Here is a 20,579-nt window from a genome sequence, read left to right as displayed (position 1 = left end):
AGAGCCTGAATTCTCTCCCACTGATCTCTGCACAATTAAAGGATCCGATGGAACACCAACCAAGAGCACCCAACCCTCTGAAGGTAACTTTGCAACTGACATTCTAAAGAAAAAACATAACTGATATTTGAAAAGTATAGTTTTCATTGGTCCATAAAAATCTGACGAGAGTATCTAAAGGCTAAATTACCTGTAGTTCATCATATGAACATACCGAAAAGTTATAGCATATTGTATGCCAAGCGTAAAGCTAAGTTGCATCTACTGTTCTTTGAAGAAGAAAACAAATTTGGACCACTATGTAAAATCACGCATTTTTTGAAAGGTGTCTACCAAACAGTTTTTGTATTTACACATTTCATTACAATTTGAATGTTCTCGACTTAAAGGTGGATTCTGTGATTCTAATCCAATACACTTTTTATCTAATTCAATGAATATCTCCTTGCAGTTTGCTTGTTGTCCTTCTGTCTGTGCGCTGAAAAAGGTGTTCATACTCGGTCTGAGCCACTTTTGTTCCCCATTTGCAGAGCTAGGGCTCTGTATGAACACCATGTTCTTTTTTCAGAGCGCACATAGAGCAGACAGCCAGCGGACCGTGAGGAGATATTCACTGAATTTGACAAAAACTGTATTATTGTATTAGAATCCACCTTTAAAAGATGAATGGATCATTTCTACCAACCGCTAATTGGCAGAAGTACCTTTTATTGTCCATGATGAAGCAATATGGTTCATTAAAAAAATACTTTCATATTGTATTTTCAGGTGGCAGTCCTCATAAAAGAGACTTCTCCAGGTGCAGCGTTCTGTCAGTGGAATCCAGTGTATCCATACCGTTGAGCCTGGACAGTCTTGGTCCAGGTGTATCTATCCCAGAGCGGCCCAGGCGGGCTTCTCCTTCATCAGATAGAGAAGCTCTCCATAATGAACGCAGACTGGCTCCCTCCTCCCTGCCGGATGAAGGCTCTTATCCTTCCACCCAGCAACAGCACATGGACAGCAGCTTAACCAGCAGCCAGAATACCATAGAGCTAAGAGACAGGTTTGACTCTGATCTCTCGTTATCTACCAGGTCCAGGTGTGCGGAGAGAGAGTTTGAGTTGCAAACAAGTGGTAGTTTGGAGCAAAATGCAGAAGATTCTATTGTTAGCTCCAATGCCATGTTGGAGATCCATAACCTCCTCTCTCAGGCGGAGAACGTGTTATCTGCTGGGTCCTCTGAGGCTTCCTCAACCTCCCCTGCGGCTTCCCGTCTACTCTCTGATGATGACATCTTCCTCTCCCTGAGGAAGAAAACCAGCAGACTCAAGGACTCCTCATTCTCCTCCTCCTATGCTACTGAGGATCCCAGAATTCGATCCTCCCTGCGGTGGGCCAGGTCCTCATCTGACTCCATGCTGGCCTCAGAGAAACTGAGAGAAAACTCTATTGGTCGAGAGAGTGTGACTTCATCGGGGCAACCTAATTATCCATCCACACAAGCTCTTATTACTGCTACAGGTGCATATAGAAGACCACAAGATAGCACTGTTGGTAAAGGTGCAGAGTCGTCCCTTGTTCTCTCCCAATCAGCCCGGCGGGCAGAGCCTGAGGGCTGCAGTGCTGCTCCCCCTGACAACACAGTCCCACCACAGCCACCGGTCAGCAATCCTTCACCTGTTTTAAATACACAACCGCTCACATCTACTCCTACAGACACAGCAGGTGTCACAGAGGAGGAAACACAGACTGCTCTGGAAGGTTCTTTACAGAGCAGCCCCTCCTCGCCCATCCTCCTCGAGGACACTGATCAGGGAGGGATGAGTGATGGGAGCAGTGAGAGCTCGCTGGCAGTCAGAGTGGCCAAGTTACTGCAGAGTGAATCTCCGTCCACCATGGTGTCCAGTACTCCCAGCACCACTGACCAAGAGGAGAGCAAAGCCAGAGGTAAATTGATTCACATGTTTAAATGTTACACCCTGATCCTCAGGGATTATGGTGAAAAAATTATTAAAACAATCAAACGAAATAATAAAAAAGAAACTATCTTGCATGAATAAGCTATCATCTGCACAAGCATAAAAGTTTCCATGTTGCAGAGTGGATTAAGTTGACGATATCAGGACAGCAGTGTGAGCCTCTGGAGTTGGACAAAGAAGACAGAAAGCGGATTGAAGAGATCAAGAGAGAGCTGCTGTTAAAAAATCCCATAAAGGTAAACCACTGATGGAAGAGCTGCTCTTTATCATTACACTTCACATAACAATCAGTCTCATAATTATAAAAGCTTCATCTGTGCAATTTACTTAAATTTACTACATTCATAGAGTACTGTAAATTAACAATAACAGTTTGTCACATATTTCCCTTTTTAAATCATGTTAATATTGATGAAAAAACTTGTCATTGCCTCCAATCTCTGGACAGTCAAGGTCTCGTGCTTAAGGTAACTGGTGTGTTGCAGGCATGGTGTGGCAACAAATGCACATTAGACTTTTGGAAAAATTTAAATATAACCTGCAAGTTATGTTTCAATGCAATGGAATGCAATTTTGCCGTGCTGTGATCGTTGGATGTTTGTGGTGGATGAATTTATTCACTGGGTAATATGGATGTTAATAATTAACCGTTAACCGACGATAAGAATTTTTCACCGATTAATGCTATCAGTTAAACGGTTAAAATAAATATTACAAATTAAATAAAACGCTGAACAAAACTCAGAAAAGCCTCTTCTCACTTAAAGGAGAATAGCTGGTCCACCTTACAGCCCACCCTGGTGAACTGGCGACTCAGTTGTCTGTTTTGTGCATACACTGCAGCTGGTGATAAGTGATGGATTTAACCTGTTTATACATCGGCTTCTCATTGCAGCTGGACGGCTTGTTAGGCACAAAAACCACAGCACCGCTACATGCAACGCACTAGTCTTGTCGGTTAACAATTATCGGTTAATGAGGATTGGCTATCGGTCAGAAAAAAAATTCAAAATTAGCTTCCCTACAGGGTAACATAAACTAAGACCTTGCCTAGTCTCACAGTTTGACATAGACCTCTTGTTTTTTGCTTCTTTCAGAGTCAGGGGAGCACAGATACCGAGAGCAGTGCTGTGTCCAGTATTAGAGTCCAAAGGGAGCAGGATCCACCTCAGCAAGCGAAGACATTCAATCCCCTAGGTGTTGCTAACAACCAGCCATCCCAGCCGCTGCAGGGCCTCCACACAGATCTCTCTGACTCCAGCCTGCAGCTTCAAAACCCACCTCGCCCAGATCTAGAGGCTCAGATACGTGAGATCGCTGCCAGAGAAGGTGTAACCCTCCCTAGGACAAACCTTCAGGCCCTCACATCTATCACTATCGCCACTCGCAAACGCTCCACCTCCCCCTCTCCCTCCACGCCGCCTGCGTCTCCCCTCAGCCCAGCACCAGAGCTGCTCCACCTGGCCGAGCTCTCCACAGGAGCAGTCCAACTTCCTAACAGGCAGCTTCCCCCTATGGAACAAGAAGATGAAGCAGTGTTTGAACCAAGCAGTAGTCTTGACACCAGAAATAAAAATCTGACTTCTCCATCACCAGGGAATCAGAAGAGGCAAAATGCTGTAGGAGGCCAGTTTGAAGAGCCTCCTCCACCCTTACAGGGTTTAGGTAGAAATGATGTGAATGCTACGGAGGACAACGTGGAGTTTTTCAGGCGAGATGACGAGTTATCCGTCCAGGACGGCTCTGTTTCTGGTGTTAGTCACAAAGCTGAACAGGCCACAGGTTCATCCACATCTGAATCCCCAGCCAGGACAGGTCACGTCTCGCATGTCCATCTCACTCTGTCCCCCAAAGCCACCGATCACAGCTTGTCCACTGCTGCCCTCTCCAGTCATTCTGATGCTGTTACGGGGCTGCCACGTAAAGAATTTGTCCCCCTCAGACCCTCCTCTTCTGCTGCCAGCAGTCCGGCCGAAGGTGTCGGTTTGTCCAGTCCACCAAAGTGGCACGACGCCAGAGAGCCAAAAAGACAGCGGGTGCCTGAAAGACCAGAGACCTCCACCCTGTTCAAAACCGCTGTGCCTCAGAGAAGGAAGACCTCCACATCCGCACAATCCTTTACACCTCGTCACAGAGTTGTTGTGTCACCAAGACCTTTCACGACTACTGAGACACCAGGTAGGCTTGTTATGAAATGTTTATAGTTTTATTGTACAGTACCCAGCCATTCACTGTGCTGTTTATCACATTATAGATGAGGGCAGAGTTCTAAACTAGAGGACAGATAAGAACATACTGTGTTAGTTTGTTTGTGTTTTATAATATTTGCTTCCATGAGGCTACATATTCTGTTGCTGCACTCTTAGCTAAATTAGACAAGATGTCAACATGACTTTATTCTAATTGATCTGTGTAGTAGCTAAAGATAATTTTATGTTCCTTCTCACCCTACAACAGTTCCTGTTCTGTTGCCTTATAAACCTCGTGGCAGTGAGGAGCTTTTCTACGTCCCTCAAACAGAAGCTGATGTCTCCAACACCGACTCTTCTGACACCACCATGGAGAGCTCCCACACAGGTACATTAGTCTCAAATATATTTGATCATCAACGTAAATCATATGAACATTGGTTGCACTCCACAATTTCCCCTCCATTACAATTTGTTGGGCTGTCCCCTAAAAGTCAGTCTGACTGTGTGGAAATCTGAATTTTCAAATCACAGATTAAAATGTGGATCTTACAGGTAAAACATGAGGCTAATGTTGGCTGATACAGGAGTTAAGAGAGGCTGTAATGACACTAACAAAAGTAAAGAAAGAAAAAGTAGAAGAAAGTAGAAGAAAGCAAAAGTAGCGGAGTTGGGACCGACTACAACGGTTGTGCTCACCGGAGACTATTGGGCTCCACTCAGCAATCACAGTTACCACGGGGTGACAGTGCATTATTTTGACCAGCAGTGGGAACTTCAGTTGCATGCATTGACTGTTTTGAAGACAGAGGAGAGGCATTTTGCTGAAGCGTGCGCCGAGCACTTTATGCAAGAAGCAAAACAGTGTAACATTGAAGTAGAAGTAGGGCTGTACGGAATAGGTCGATGCTTCATTCATAACATTCAAATTATTATTATTGTGGCCAAAGTCCACAGGTCTTCTCTCTCTGACACACTCAATCTGTCTCTGTAACGTCATTCGAAGCTTCATTGGAAAACCTCAATAGAAGCTTTGAATATAAAAAAATGACATTCAGTACAGCACTACTGATTGAACATAGTCAAGTCAGCACACTGACACGTTGACAGCTGTTGTTGCATGTTGGGCTGCAGTTTGCCATGTTATGATTTGAGCATATTTTTTATGCTAAATGCAGTACCTGTGAGGGTTTCTGATCAATATTTGTCATTGTTTTGTGTTGTTAATTGATTTCTAATAATAAATATAAACATACATTTACATAAAGCAGCATATTTGCCCACTCCCATGTTGATAAGATTATCAAATACTTGACAAATCTGCCTTTAAGGTACATTTTGATCAGATAAAAAATGTGTGATTAATTTGCGATTAATCATGATTAACTATCGACAATCGTTTGATTAATCACGATTAAATATTTTAATCGATTGACAGCCATAGTAGTAATAATGTTTAAAATGATTTTAAAAATTGATGTATAAAAATGAAAAATATCTAATAGATAAGAAAAATAATGCATGTGTTAAATGAATATCCTGAAGCTTTTGCATATTGAAACTGACTGAACTCAAACATCGGAAATAGTATTACAAAAAAAAGAAGGAAATTAGAAATTGAGGAGTTTATCAAATCCAGAGAACTGAATTGTCAGTTGAATGAGGGGCTCTGCTCTCATTTCCCCTGAGCCTGTGTGGGTAGCAGCTGGTCTATTGTAACATACACCAGGCAGGGCATTAATTATTCATGTTCAGGGGCTGAGTGAGACAAAGGCTGAGCTGGGGCCCCAGCAGAGAGACCGAAGGAGAGAGGGGACTGTAGACTCCATATCTTTGAATATCTTCTGTTCATTACTAGCAAAAAATTAACAATTTTGGTCACTTTTCCAGCAGTTATTCATCATTTGTTTATCTCAGAAATGAAGGCCATCTCGGTTTAACCATCTCTGAGTAGCACTCGTCATGAGGTAACAAGCCACTTTTGAATCCTGACCAGGCTCAGACGACGCTGTGCCCCCACGCTTCAGCAGTGAGGTCCTCGGGCACCGAGACGCTGGGTTGGACTGTGGAGTCACCATCAAACACTCAGAGGGCATCTACAGCAAGAGGCTGAAAACAACCACCATCAAAATGCAAGAGCCCGGACGCAGAGGTGAGCTGAACATGCACACCAACAGAATGCATACTCATTAAGTTGTATTGTGTTAAATGCATGTGTGAAACAAGAATTATCTGTTATCTGTTAATTTGTATTTATGTCACTCTGGTTAATTAAAATTAATATAATAGAAACATTCCAAATATAAATGTACTGAGGTGAAAGGGGCATTGTTAATCTGTGTTTAGCGATGCAGAAAAATACAACTTTTTGGGAAGAGGTGTGAAATACAGTGGAGAGGATTATGTGTAAACACTTCCCAATGTTTTTTAGGCGGGAGGCATTATGCTTTCAGGTTGTCCGTCCGTCCGTACCATTCTCGTGAACCCAATATCTCAGGAATGCCTTGAGGGAATTGTATTACATCTGGCACCAACGTCCTCTTGGACTCACTCAAGGATGAACTGATTAGATTTTGGTGGTCAAATGTTACTGTGACCTCACAAAATACGTTTTTGGCCATAACTCAAGAATTCATATGCTAATATGACAATTTCACACAAATGTCTTACAGGATAAAATGATGACATTTTGGACAGACATGGATGTAAACTGTAACTTGTCTGGTTGGGCGGTAATTCTAGTTTACATTTGGGTTGGATCCAGAAGAACACAATAAGATCGATAGATCTATTTTTTCTGCATGCGTGAAGATCTTACTGGACTTTTACTTACGCTTACAGACTAAATAACCAAGTATTAAACAATGGGCTTTGCAAATGGTTATTTTATGTATACTAAAAGAAAAACAGCACATGTCTGAAAAGGTTTGGGCAGCATTTATTGTTTTTATGAAGTGCATAGAGGAGGAATGAATGCTCCTTGGTGTAAACCTTGAAGCATGTTTTGCGTGAGCTCTTAAGATGGTGGCTGTGTTCAGAAAACGCATATTAACGTCCTACATACTACATACTCAGTCTGTATGTACTGCATACTGCCTACTAAAGTAACGATCAAGTATACCATTACCAGCAGACAGTTCACACTGAAGTTAATGAAGCAATACGTCTTCTCTGCATCACATGATTGTATCGAGCATGACGTTACCGGTCCAAGCTACCGTTTGTTTAAAACAGTTTTTTCTGTTCATGAGGCAATGATTGATACATATATTGTTTCGAAAAAGTGTGTGTTAATCTAATTTTTAACACATATTATCTGTCTCTCCTCATAGATGTCTCTGTATCAACGGATGGACCCTCACAAACAAGGGTGACTAAAGCTCCAAAGCCGTCTTCTCAGGTATCCGTTGCCTTTACCAGAGTGCCTTTATCGAGCAACCAAGGAGCCTCCAAGAGAGACCAGGGGACCAGCCCAGTGCACTTCCCCAGTTATGAGCAACCAGAGCCAAGCCGTGTGAGATTTCAGCCAGATCGTGTGGACATGGATTACGACAAGGCGAGCCGTCACCTGGACCAAAGCTCTGTCCCTCAGGCAGGAGGGGAGGGAGACCAGGAGAGGAGGGACTCTCATCTCCCTCGCCCCAACGCCCAGCAGAGCAGCAGCACTCTGGAGCAGCTGTGGGAGAGGTTCTGTGATCGGCGGAGCCTGGAGGAGTCCCGACCAACCAATGACAAAGAGGCATCGCTGCTGGAGCGGCTAGAACGCCTGTCCCGTCTTATTCATAACACAAGGAGTACTAACATGTCAGAACTACGAGAAGAAAAGCTGGGAAGGAGGGGAGAAGATGCTACGGGGAAGGACATTGGAGAGGTGAAGAGGAGCGTAGGTTTTGAGGCCAGAAAAATGGAAAGGAAAGCCGGAGGAGATCGAGAGGTTGAAGGTGAACCTCCCGCTCCTCGTCAGGCCTGGACACAGAGGCTACAGGTAGAGGAAACTTCTCAACCTGCAGACGAGGACTCCTTCACCTCCAGCTTCTCTCAGGGCTCCTCACAGATTCAGCACCTCTATCCTGCAGACAGAGACGAGTCGGAGAACTTGTCCACCGCGTCTGGCTCCATGTCCACCGTGGACACGGCGCGGCTGATCCGAGCCTTCGGCGCCCACCGAGTCCAGCACCTGAAGACGAGCTCCTGCCTCGGTAAACTGTACAACACCATCGACAAGCAGAAAGAAGGGAGGGAGCAGAGGAGAGGAAGAAACAAAGAGCCGCCTCACATCATCACACTGTCAGAGACCACCGGCACTGATGAATCCACCGTAAGTTTATCTCCATATTATTGCCCTCATTCTGAAGTAAAGCTAATTTAATTACAGACGTATAAGGATAATCCTTTAATGTACCAAGTGCAATAAACGGCTCTTTCAGGCCGTCACCCTTCAAAGGAAAAAAAAGGCTTTAAAGTTAAAACTTTAAGAAAATGGCTACATTAAGAAATCCTTTTTACTTAAAACGTAGCACCAAAATTCATCAGTACACCTTTCTCTTTCCAAGCAACGGCACTATTTGAGAAGAAAATTGTGAATTTACCAGAATTTCTTCACTGACTAGCTCAGTCAAGAAATATAGTCTTTGTGTTTTTATCTGTTTTAATATCTTGATCCAAGATGTGTCTGTTTTGAGCTGCTAAATTTCACTAAAGAGGAACTTGAAGATCATTTGAAAGTCTTTGAATTTCATATCTGACTGTGGAATTCTAAATAAATCCGCAAAAATTGTATACAGGTTGCATTGTTGCAGAGGTGTTGTATTCAAGAGTCCCAGTAAACAATGTGAGCCAGCATGCACAACACCAGGACCCTGAAACTGAAGCAGCTAAATGGAATTCAGCCATCATTAATTTATTATTCAAAATGTATTCTGTGAAAAAGACATTTTGTAGGAGCACAGAATAAAGTGATCCACAAATATAGTGACTTAGAATTTCAGGTATTGAACAGCTCTAAATGTTTGATGTCCTTTCATTGGCCTTCAGGTTGCTGCTGATTCTACATCAACCAGCAGTTACACCGTCCCGTCACACCGCGGCCCCTCCAGGACTCTGGCAGCCAAGAAGGCTGTTAAAATGGTCAGCAGAGGCATCCAGGCAGGTCAGAATGACATTTTAATAATATCAATGTAAATGTAGCTCAACAGCTAATCTGTAACCAAAAAAACAAAACTGACAAATGGTTAAACAACATTATACGTACAGTAGTAAAGCTGCAAAGAAAGTGATTCTTTAAGATTCTTCACACTGTTATTTTCTTTTTCCTCAGGTGACCTGGAACTTGTCAGTAGTGGGACTCGAAGCCACACCAGAGATGTTGGGACCACTTTTCCTTCGCCTGGTGAAGCCAGAACTTCCAGGCAGATCTCATCTTCCTCATCCAGTTTAGAGAGAAGAAGAGGAGGGCGCCCCTCTAAGAGTCAGGGGTTACAAAAACAGAGAAAGAGCAAGAGAAGCCCGCCGAAGACCTACCCTGAAGGTACGTCAGACCACAAATGAGGTGTTTAGGAACAGGTTATTGTTTTATACCAGAGTATAGTGAAATCCTTGTATTGATTTGTCTGGGTTAAATTGCTCTGGTCCTTCCAGGTGTTTCATGGTTCATCTCTGCTGACGACCTGAGGTCAGAGGCGAGGAAGGAGAACCGGCCAGAGGAAGAGGAGTCGACGTGGAGGCCGAGCACTGCCTGGTTTGAGCCGTACAGCAAAATGAATCCATGGAGAGAACCGCTGAGACAGAGACAAGTCCACGAAGACAGAAACAAACATCATGCTGAACCCGATTTAAATCCAAGAACCAAAACGATTTCCTCTGGTCTGGCACGTATCTCTCTCCAGGTTTGTCTCTTTCTTTACAAAACATTGCTTAACACTAACAGGCTCTTCCTTAGGACAACTGTTTATTTGTACATTTAAGAAGTGAGAGAGGAAAGTGTTGTTTGCGATGGGAAAATATATTTCAGGTTCCTTGACAGGCTTGTCTACAGAACATATGACGAATTAAAAAAATATTTTTTTAATCAAATTTTAAATGTTCCTCTTCAATCCTGCAGGAGGCGCTGGAGATGCGTCGTCCAGAGTTCATCTCTAAGTCCATGCGGAGGGTGGAGCGCCTGGCTCTGCAGGTGGAGGAGAGGAAGCTACAGGAAGACTTCAGCAGAGAGAGAGACGAACTCTTCAGCCGGCCCGGAGGACCGAGGAGGCTGCTGAGGCCTGCAGGTACTCGACCACAATCACCAGGAGGGAACAACAAGCCTGCAGCATACTGTAGCTCTCCATATTTAGTGTGCAGAGGTGTTGTTAATGTTCTGTTTGACGGCTACATAGCTTATATATCCAGATTACCATTAAAGCCCACTAGTGTTTGTTTATACTGTATGTGTTATTTTAAAAACTGGACTGATGACTTTTACTTTTATCTGTGTGTAAAGGCACCGCTCTGCTCAGGAGGGCTGTTCCCAGGAAGGAGATGATACAGAGATCCAAACAGTAAGATTTTCATTTGCTTTGTTTTCAATATAATTTGTATTTAAAAATGTAAAGAATGATTCATTAATCTAACGACAAATAGTATCGATACTTTCCGATACGTTCGTAACGATACTAAAGACAGTCTAGGGTGATTTTTTTTTTTTTTCAGTTCGTACCACAAGCATTAAAAAAAAAAACATATCAAAACGGGTAAGAAACATTAAATGGTACATTGTACTAGAGTCTGAGATATTACCATTTGACCCAAGACTGCTTATTTGAACTTGGACTGGATTAACATTGATATTAATGTTCATGAATGGTTAAAAGCAAGATATTTTTAGTTGTATTATGACGTTATGGCTGCACTATTGATTTGATATTGTAATAAATAATTTGGGAACTAATAACATCCTGACATTTAAACGTTTAGGCATTGTGACTATTGTGATATGTTCTACATCATCAGTGGTACAGGTGAAAACTGGTGCTTCAGTTTTACTTTTGTTTAACTCAGATGTTGCAGAAAATTAAGTTTGAGCTTTTGCAAACTTTTTGTCTCTACACCGCCTCTTCTCCAGGATTTATGAGAATCTTCCCGAGGTTCAGAGGAGGAAAGAGGAGGAAAGAAGAAAAGCAGAATATCGATCTTACCGGCTGAACGCTCATCTCTACAACAAGGTACAAACCGCTGTTCTCATTCACAAAATTTACTAAATTCATCTGACAAATTTACTTTAAGAGCTGGTTTTCTATCAAAGTGGCTGGCAGACAAACTTTGTTCAGTAATTTGATTAATACAAAATTAATGAACAAATTGTTTTCTGTCTTTCAGAGAATCACTAACCGCGTCCTGGGCAGAAGAACAGTGTGGCAGTGATCAAACAGACAGACATTTTTTTTTACTGTACATTAAATCAGTGATGTGAAAACATTTTTACAATTTTAATAACAAAACTACCTAACTTAACTAAAAATGATTTTTTATTTATTTGTGACCAAATTGTTTAGTTATTTAAAAGATTATGTAGAATTCTACACATTGGATAAATATTTGGATAAAGACCAGTGGAACGTTTAAAAATTGGTTAAACTTGAAAATGTGTTTTAAATGTAAAAAATAAACCAGATTCTTTACCATTTTCACTTAATCCCATGTTTTGATTGAAGACAGTGAAGGATGACGGAGATACACTGGCTTAAATGTCTTTATTGATCGGTTATCGGTTGTGCAAGAGCAGGAAGCCACACAAGGAAAAGGTAAGACAAGTTAGACAAGCTGCAGAGTCAGTACATCAGCTGCACAGATAAATAACATCATGAATAAATAAGAGCATTTTCCCTCTTCAACTACAGACATGTAGATGCCCATTAATTAAATTAATTACAAAATAAAACTTCCAAGTTATGACAAAATTGTGTAAACATAAATAGTCTAACAAATCATTAAATAAAAATAATTAGCATGGATTAATAAACTAAAAGCCTTTTTAAAAAAATCAGCCATGGCAAACGTGGTGATGAGAAACAGATTCTTTGGCAAAGATGTAGTTTTGCTTTAAACGAGGTTTGGTCTAAACAAATCAATCATAAGGCAGGTGACCGCTCTTTTACCACAAGGCTCTCTGCAGGTTTAAGGCTCGGACGAAGTTTGAAACAGCAACAGGAATCTCAGCAGAACAAAAGGTAACACACACATCTTCTGGATTTTTGTAACTTTTACCAATACAACCAGCGCGTTATTTATACCCGGCATGTAAAAGTAGACGGTAACAACTTACTGGAATTTACACCACAAGTGTAATAAATACTAAATAATTTAAACCATTATAATGCTTCATCTGAGTTTTTAAATAAACAAAAGCAAAAGAATTTCATCCGCGTTTTACACAGTAAATCCCTTGAGGTTAATCAGCTTTTTTTTTTCTTCTGTGCAGTCCACAAAGTTTTAATCAAACCACAGAGCAAAATGCTAAATCCTCATCACATTCTGGAGTTTGCTTGCATGTTAACGTCATTGCTAAAATGATCAGTGAAATAAAATTACATCCAATTAAAGCGAATGTGCAGGATTTGGTTCTCCTCTGTGGTTTCTCCCGTCACTCAGGACTTATTATATGTGCAAAAAGACTCTTTGATCAAACCACAGTAAAATATCCGCTACTTTAAATGGACAAATCTATTATTATTTTCAGTATCGTTTCTAAATCACATAATCCTTCTTTCCCTTTAGACAGTTATAAAAATGGAGTGCACAACAGTGACCTGATTAAAAACTTTACATCAGTAATGATCCTTCTAATACTGTGTAGCTTAAACAGTGTAACATAGAAACGTGGAGCAACATCCAATGTTCAGGCCTAATAATATAAACCACACTGTGCTGGTTTCACACCGGGGCCAAAGAGGAGTTTGATAAATATTCTACAACTTAAAATAAATCAGTGACTCTGGGCAGCATGCAGCAGTGCAGTTACGAGTATCGCTACTTCTTTTTCTGGCCATAAAACTAAATTAATAGGTGTGTAAAATATGAAGTATGGAGTCGTGATTGCCTCACTTATAAGTCTATAATTTACAGTACGCAGGGCTGTAGTCAGTAGAACAGCAGTTTAATCCAAATCACTTCAAAAACCAAGTTAAGCTGATCTGATTTTGATTTAAGACCAATGAAAGAAAAATGTGAAACGCCTGAAAGTCTCCAATTTTGTCATTGTGAAGTTTTACAGGAAGAAAAATTAGATATTTGATAGTAGTAGTTTTAAAGTATAGATGTAAATCACTAAATATGTATGCTGCTTTCCTGGTCTAAAGTGGGATTTACTGTTAGGTTTAGAAGTAGTAATTATCTACATTAAAAATGAATCTCCGCATTATATTCTTCATTAATCGTTTTGTCGATAAAATGCTAAAAAACAGTGAGAAAATTCCATTATAATCTACTGAAATCTTAAAAGGCATCTTTAGATTTCTTATTTTGTTTTGACAAACTGTCCAAAACCCAAAGATATTCAGTTTGCTGTCGTATATGGCAAATAAAAGCAGCAAATCCTCACATTTGAGAAGCAGTTATCACTGAATGATTGGCATTTTTGATTGAAACAATTGTCAAAATTGCTCCTAATTGTCTCTAGATAAAATAATCAATACCAAACAAGTTCTAGATATCCAAAGTGATCTTGAGATTAAACTGGTCTCAAACTACAGCCCTGACTGTCACACAGATCAACTTGCTTTTCAAAGAAGATAAAAGATAATTTCCTGCAGGTTGTAATTGCTCCACTAGAAATACCTCCTGGTTTGACTTGTTTGGCCCAGGAGTGGAAGCCAGGCTGCCAAGCTGATGATGAGTAGTGGTGGTGGTGGTGTGTAGGTGCAGCAGGCAGGATCGCAGGTGAAGTTTAGGTCCGCAGCAGACTGTGAACTCTCTGCAGCTGAGACTGTGACAGGACGAGGCGGTGGACCTGCTCCTGACCTCGGGTACACGGCACCATGACCCGACCCACCAGCACTGTGTCGCCCTGCTTCTCCTCCTTCGCCTGAAGACAGAGAAAGGTTCAGTTCAAGAGTGTGGTAAGATTACATTGGCAGAATAATTCAACTAAGTAATTAAATATAAATATTTGTCAAAGACGGTGTTGGTATGAGATAGTAAAGCTTCAAAACAGGCACCACACTGTGAAATAATTGGTGATATTTGACTGACAGGTGTGAAGCTCTTACCTTAACAAACGAGGTTGAAGGGAACGTCGCAAAGTCAGACGAGACTCGAGCTCCAGGCTGCTGGTGGACGACGTGCTCTGCTACTTCGTCCTGACAGGGGGGAGACAAAAGAGAAGACGTGAAGAAAGACATTTGAACCGCTACTGAATCAGCCTGTAAGGTGAGTATTTCAAAGAACGGAGGTGTCTTTTGTACTGTTTGAATGAACACTTTATGTAATTTTTTTGTTTATTCTTGTTTGTTTTAAAGCCTTGTTGCATAGAGTCGTATAGATGTGTTCACTGTTGAGAGTGTGTGTACCTTCAGTCTGCCCAGAGTGTCACTCAGGGACTGTAATCTAGCCGTCTGTTCCAGGAGCTGAGCACCAGGTGTCACTGCAGGACCAACAAAAACACATCTGTCATTCATACAGGGAGAAATATGTAGTACGTCATAAAGAAGGTCATTTGATGGCACCATGCTATCGACATAATATACTATGACTTTTTTGACATACTATACTATGACTTTTTTTGATGACATTTTTCGACATACTATTTTATGACTTTTTTTGCGTGAAGTTTTTCAACATACTATACTATGACTTTTTTCAAAAAGATTTCGACACACTATATGACTTTTTTTTCATAACATTTTTCGATATACTATACTGTGACTTTTTTTAATGACATTTTTCGACCTACTATACTACGACTTTTTTTCATGAAATTATTCGACAGATTATACTATGACTTTTTGGTGAAATTTTTCGACATACTAAAATATACAGAGTAGATTTTCAAGAGATGCTCACAGCGACTTCATCTTCTAAGGAAACTTAGTGGCCACGGTGTCAGCCAGCAGATTTTAGAATTAGTGTACAAAACTATTGTTGAGAGTTTTTTATACTATACTATGACTTTTCGGTGAAATTTTACGACGTACTATATTTTGACTTTTTTCATAAAATTTCTTCGACATACTATATTTTGACTTTTTTCATGAAATTTTTTCGATATACTATACTATGACTTTTTTCGGTGAAATGTTACGACGTACTATATTTTTACTTTTTTCATGAAATTTTTTCGATATACTTTACTATGACTTTTTTCATAAAATTTCTTCGACATACTATATTTTGACTTTTTTCATGAAATATTTTCGATATACTTTACTATGACTTTTTTCATAAAATTTCTTCGACATACTATATTTTGACTTTTTTCATGAAATTTTTTTCGATATACTATACTATGACTTTTTTCGGTGAAATTTTACGACGTACTATATTTTGACTTTTTTCATAAAATTTCTTCGACATACTATATTTTGACTTTTTTCATGAAATTTTTTCGATATACTATACTATGACTTTTTTCGGTGAAATTTTACGACGTACTATATTTTGACTTTTTTCATAAAATTTCTTCGACATACTATATTTTGACTTTTTTCATGAAATTTTTTCGATATACTATACTATGACTTTTTTCGGTGAAATTTTACGACGTACTATATTTTGACTTTTTTCATGAAATTTTTTCGATATACTTTACTATGACTTTTTTCATAAAATTTCTTCGACATACTATATTTTGACTTTTTTCATGAAATTTTTTCGATATACTCTACTATGACTTTTTTCATAAAATTTCTTCGACATACTATATTTTGACTTTTTTCATGAAATTTTTTCGATATACTATATTTTGACTTTTTTCGGTGAAATTTTACGACGTACTATATTTCGACTTTTTTCATGAAATTTTTTCGATATACTATACTATGACTTTTTTCGGTGAAATGTTACGACGTACTATATTTTGACTTTTTTCATGAAATATTTTCGACATACTATATTTTGACTTTTTTCATGAAATTTTTTCGATATACTTTACTATGACTTTTTTCATAAAATTTCTTCGACATACTATATTTTGACTTTTTTCATGAAATTTTTTCGACATACTATATTTTGACTTTTTTCATGAAATTTTTTCGATATACTATATTTTGACTTTTTTCGGTGAAATTTTACGACGTACTATATTTTGACTTTTTTCATGAAATTTTTTCGACATACTATATTTTGACTTTTTTCATGAAATTTTTTCGATATACTATATTTTGACTTTTTTCGGTGAAATGTTACGACGTACTATATTTTTACTTTTTTCATAAAATTTCTTCGACATACTATATTTTGACTTTTTTCATGAAATTTTTTCAATATACTATATTTTGACTTTTTTCATGAAATCTTTTCGATATACTATACTATGACTTTTTTCATAAAATTTCTTCGACATACTATATTTTGACTTTTTTCATGAAATTTTTTCGATATACTATACTATGATTTTTTTCGGTGAAATTTTACGACGTACTATATTTCGACGTTTTTCATGAAATTTTTTCGATATACTATACTATGACTTTTCGGTGAAATTTTACGACGTACTATATTTTGACTTTTTTCATAAAATTTCTTCGACACTATATTTTGACTTTTTTCATGAAATTTTTTCGATATACTATACTATGACTTTTTTCGGTGAAATGTTACGACGTACTATATTTTTACTTTTTTCATGAAATTTTTTCGATATACTTTACTATGACTTTTTTCATAAAATTTCTTCGACATACTATATTTTGACTTTTTTCATGAAATTTTTTCGATATACTATACTATGACTTTTTTCGGTGAAATGTTACGACGTACTATATTTTGACTTTTTTCATAAAATTTTTTCGATATACTTTACTATGACTTTTTTCATAAAATTTCTTCGACATACTATATTTTGACTTTTTTCATGAAATATTTTCGATATACTATACTATGACTTTTTTCGGTGAAATGTTACGACGTACTATATTTTGACTTTTTTCATGAAATTTTTTCGATATACTTTACTATGACTTTTTTCGGTGAAATGTTACGACGTACTATATTTTGACTTTTTTCATGAAATATTTTCGATATACTATACTATGACTTTTTTCGGTGAAATGTTACGACGTACTATATTTTGACTTTTTTCATGAAATATTTTCGATATACTATACTATGACTTTTTTCGGTGAAATTTTACGACGTACTATATTTTGACTTTTTTCATAAAATTTCTTCGACATACTATATTTTGACTTTTTTCGTGAAATATTTTCGATATACTGTACTATGACTTTTTTCGGTGAAATGTTACGACGTACTATGTTTTGACTTTTTTCATGAAATTTTTTCGATATACTTTACTATGACTTTTTTCATAAAATTTCTTCGACATACTATATTTTGACTTTTTTCATGAAATATTTTCGATATACTTTACTATGACTTTTTTCATAAAATTTCTTCGACATACTATATTTTGACTTTTTCATGAAATTTTTTCGATATACTATATTTTGACTTTTTTCATGAAATTTTTTCGATATACTATACTATGACTTTTTTCGGTGAAATGTTACGACGTACTATATTTTGACTTTTTTCATGAAATATTTTCGATATACTATACTATGACTTTTCGGTGAAATTTTACGACGTACTATATTTTGACTTTTTTCATAAAATTTCTTCGACATACTATATTTTGACTTTTTTCATGAAATTTTTTCGATATACTATACTATGACTTTTTTCGGTGAAATGTTACGATGTACTATATTTTTACTTTTTTCATGAAATTTTTTCGATATACTTTACTACGACTTTTTTCATAAAATTTCTTCGACATACTATATTTTGACTTTTTTCATGAAATTTTTTCGATATACTATGTTTTGACTTTTTTCATGAAATTTTTTTGATATACTATACTATGACTTTTTTCGGTGAAATGTTACGACGTACTATATTTTTACTTTTTTCATGAAATTTTTTCGATATACTTTACTATGACTTTTTTCATAAAATTTCTTCGACATACTATATTTTGACTTTTTTCATGAAATATTTTCGATATACTTTACTATGACTTTTTTCATAAAATTTCTTCGACATACTATATTTTGACTTTTTTCGGTGAAATTTTACGACGTACTATATTTTGACTTTTTTCATGAAATTTTTTCGATATACTATACTATGACTTTTTTCGGTGAAATGTTACGATGTACTATATTTTTACTTTTTTCATGAAATTTTTTCGATATACTTTACTATGACTTTTTTCATAAAATTTCTTCGACATACTATATTTTGACTTTTTTCATGAAATTTTTTCGATATACTATACTATGACTTTTTTCGGTGAAATGTTACGACGTACTATATTTTTACTTTTTTCATGAAATTTTTTCGATATACTTTACTATGACTTTTTTCATAAAATTTCTTCGACATACTATATTTTGACTTTTTTCATGAAATTTTTTCGATATACTTTACTATGACTTTTTTCATAAAATTTCTTCGACATACTATATTTTGACTTTTTTCATGAAATTTTTTCAATATACTTTACTATGACTTTTTTCATAAAATTTCTTCGACATACTATATTTTGACTTTTTTCATAAAATTTCTTCGACATACTATATTTTGACTTTTTTCGGTGAAATTTTACGACGTACTATATTTTGACTTTTTTCATGAAATATTTTCGATATACTATACTATGACTTTTTTCGGTGAAATGTTACGACGTACTATATTTTTACTTTTTTCATAAAATTTCTTCGACATACTTTACTATGACTTTTTTCATAAAATTTCTTCAACATACTATATTTTGACTTTTTTCATGAAATTTTTTCGATATACTATACTATGACTTTTTTCGGTGAAATGTTACGACGTACTATATTTTGACTTTTTTCATGAAATTTTTTCGATATACTTTACTATGACTTTTTTCATAAAATTTCTTCGACATACTATATTTTGACTTTTTTCATGAAATTTTTTCAATATACTTTACTATGACTTTTTTCATAAAATTTCTTCGACATACTATATTTTGACTTTTTTCATAAAATTTCTTCGACATACTATATTTTGACTTTTTTCGGTGAAATTTTACGACGTACTATATTTTGACTTTTTTCATGAAATATTTTCGATATACTATACTATGACTTTTTTTCGGTGAAATGTTACGAAGTACTATATCTTTAATTTTTTCATAAAATTTCTTCGACATACTTTACTATGACTTTTTTCATAAAATTTCTTCAACATACTATATTTTGACTTTTTTCATAAAATTTCTTCGACATGCTATATTTTGACTTTTTTCATGAAATTTTTTTCGATATACTATACTATGATTTTTTTCGGTGAAATTTTACGACGTACTATATTTCGACGTTTTTCATGAAATTTTTTCGATATACTATACTATGACTTTTCGGTGAAATTTTACGACGTACTATATTTTGACTTTTTTCATAAAATTTCTTCGACATACTATATTTTGACTTTTTTCATGAAATTTTTTCGATATACTATACTATGACTTTTTTCGGTGAAATGTTACGACGTACTATATTTTGACTTTTTTCATGAAATTTTTACGATATACTTTACTATGACTTTTTTCATAAAATTTCTTCGACATACTATATTTTGACTTTTTTCATGAAATATTTTCGATATACTTTACTATGACTTTTTTCATAAAATTTCTTCGACATACTATATTTTGACTTTTTTCATGAAATTTTTTCGATATACTATATTTTGACTTTTTTCATGAAATTTTTTTCGATATACTATACTATGACTTTTTTCGGTGAAATTTTACGACGTACTATATTTTGACTTTTTTCATGAAATATTTTCGATATACTATACTATGACTTTTTTCGGTGAAATGTTACGACGTACTATATTTTGACTTTTTTCATGAAATATTTTCGATATACTATACTATGACTTTTCGGTGAAATTTTACGACGTACTATATTTTGACTTTTTTCATAAAATTTCTTCGACATACTATATTTTGACTTTTTTCATGAAATTTTTTTGATATACTATACTATGACTTTTTTCGGTGAAATGTTACGACGTACTATATTTTGACTTTTTTCATGAAATTTTTTCGATATACTATACTATGACTTTTCGGTGAAATTTTACGACGTACAATATTTTGACTTTTTTCATAAAATTTCTTCGACATACTATATTTTGACTTTTTTCATGAAATTTTTTCGATATACTTTACTATGACTTTTTTCATAAAATTTCT

The 20,579-nt window shown here is 36.6% G+C and overlaps 2 protein-coding genes across 11 annotated transcripts in view; one reads left to right on the top strand and one right to left on the bottom strand.

Annotated features, from left to right (window-relative positions):
- alms1 (ALMS1 centrosome and basal body associated protein) overlaps positions 1-11,625 on the top strand; it is a 71,294-nt gene extending 59,669 nt beyond the window's left edge. For 5 of the 6 annotated variants that reach the window (XM_037796728.1, XM_037796727.1, XM_037796726.1 and 2 more), the window contains 14 exons: positions 1-83; positions 769-1,929; positions 2,082-2,197; positions 3,059-4,139; positions 4,419-4,538; positions 6,147-6,302; positions 7,483-8,468; positions 9,185-9,299; positions 9,468-9,677; positions 9,788-10,035; positions 10,251-10,416; positions 10,629-10,686; positions 11,250-11,349; positions 11,504-11,625. The exon at positions 1-83 is cut by the window's left edge and continues 77 nt beyond it. In XM_037796728.1, coding sequence (XP_037652656.1) covers positions 1-83; positions 769-1,929; positions 2,082-2,197; positions 3,059-4,139; positions 4,419-4,538; positions 6,147-6,302; positions 7,483-8,468; positions 9,185-9,299; positions 9,468-9,677; positions 9,788-10,035; positions 10,251-10,416; positions 10,629-10,686; positions 11,250-11,349; positions 11,504-11,548 — 4,645 coding nt within the window. In that variant the 3' untranslated portion in view covers positions 11,549-11,625. The remainder of the gene's footprint in view (positions 84-768; positions 1,930-2,081; positions 2,198-3,058; positions 4,140-4,418; positions 4,539-6,146; positions 6,303-7,482; positions 8,469-9,184; positions 9,300-9,467; positions 9,678-9,787; positions 10,036-10,250; positions 10,417-10,628; positions 10,687-11,249; positions 11,350-11,503) is intronic. The other variant, XM_037796724.1, reaches the window with a different exon arrangement.
- Positions 11,626-11,858: 233 nt separating this feature from the next.
- The window catches only part of dctn1b (dynactin 1b), a 53,868-nt gene continuing 45,147 nt past the window's right edge, over positions 11,859-20,579 (bottom strand). For all 5 annotated transcript variants that reach the window (XM_037796730.1, XM_037796731.1, XM_037796733.1 and 2 more), the window contains 3 exons: positions 14,692-14,765; positions 14,392-14,481; positions 11,859-14,207 (listed from right to left, as the gene is read on the bottom strand). In XM_037796730.1, the coding sequence (XP_037652658.1) occupies positions 14,070-14,207; positions 14,392-14,481; positions 14,692-14,765 (302 nt within the window). In that variant the 3' untranslated portion in view covers positions 11,859-14,069. The remainder of the gene's footprint in view (positions 14,208-14,391; positions 14,482-14,691; positions 14,766-20,579) is intronic.

The sequence above is a fragment of the Sebastes umbrosus genome, chromosome 16 (genome assembly GCF_015220745.1).
Source record: "Sebastes umbrosus isolate fSebUmb1 chromosome 16, fSebUmb1.pri, whole genome shotgun sequence".
Taxonomy (NCBI): Eukaryota; Metazoa; Chordata; class Actinopteri; order Perciformes; family Sebastidae; genus Sebastes; species Sebastes umbrosus.
This window is presented reverse-complemented; position numbering and strand designations above follow the sequence as displayed.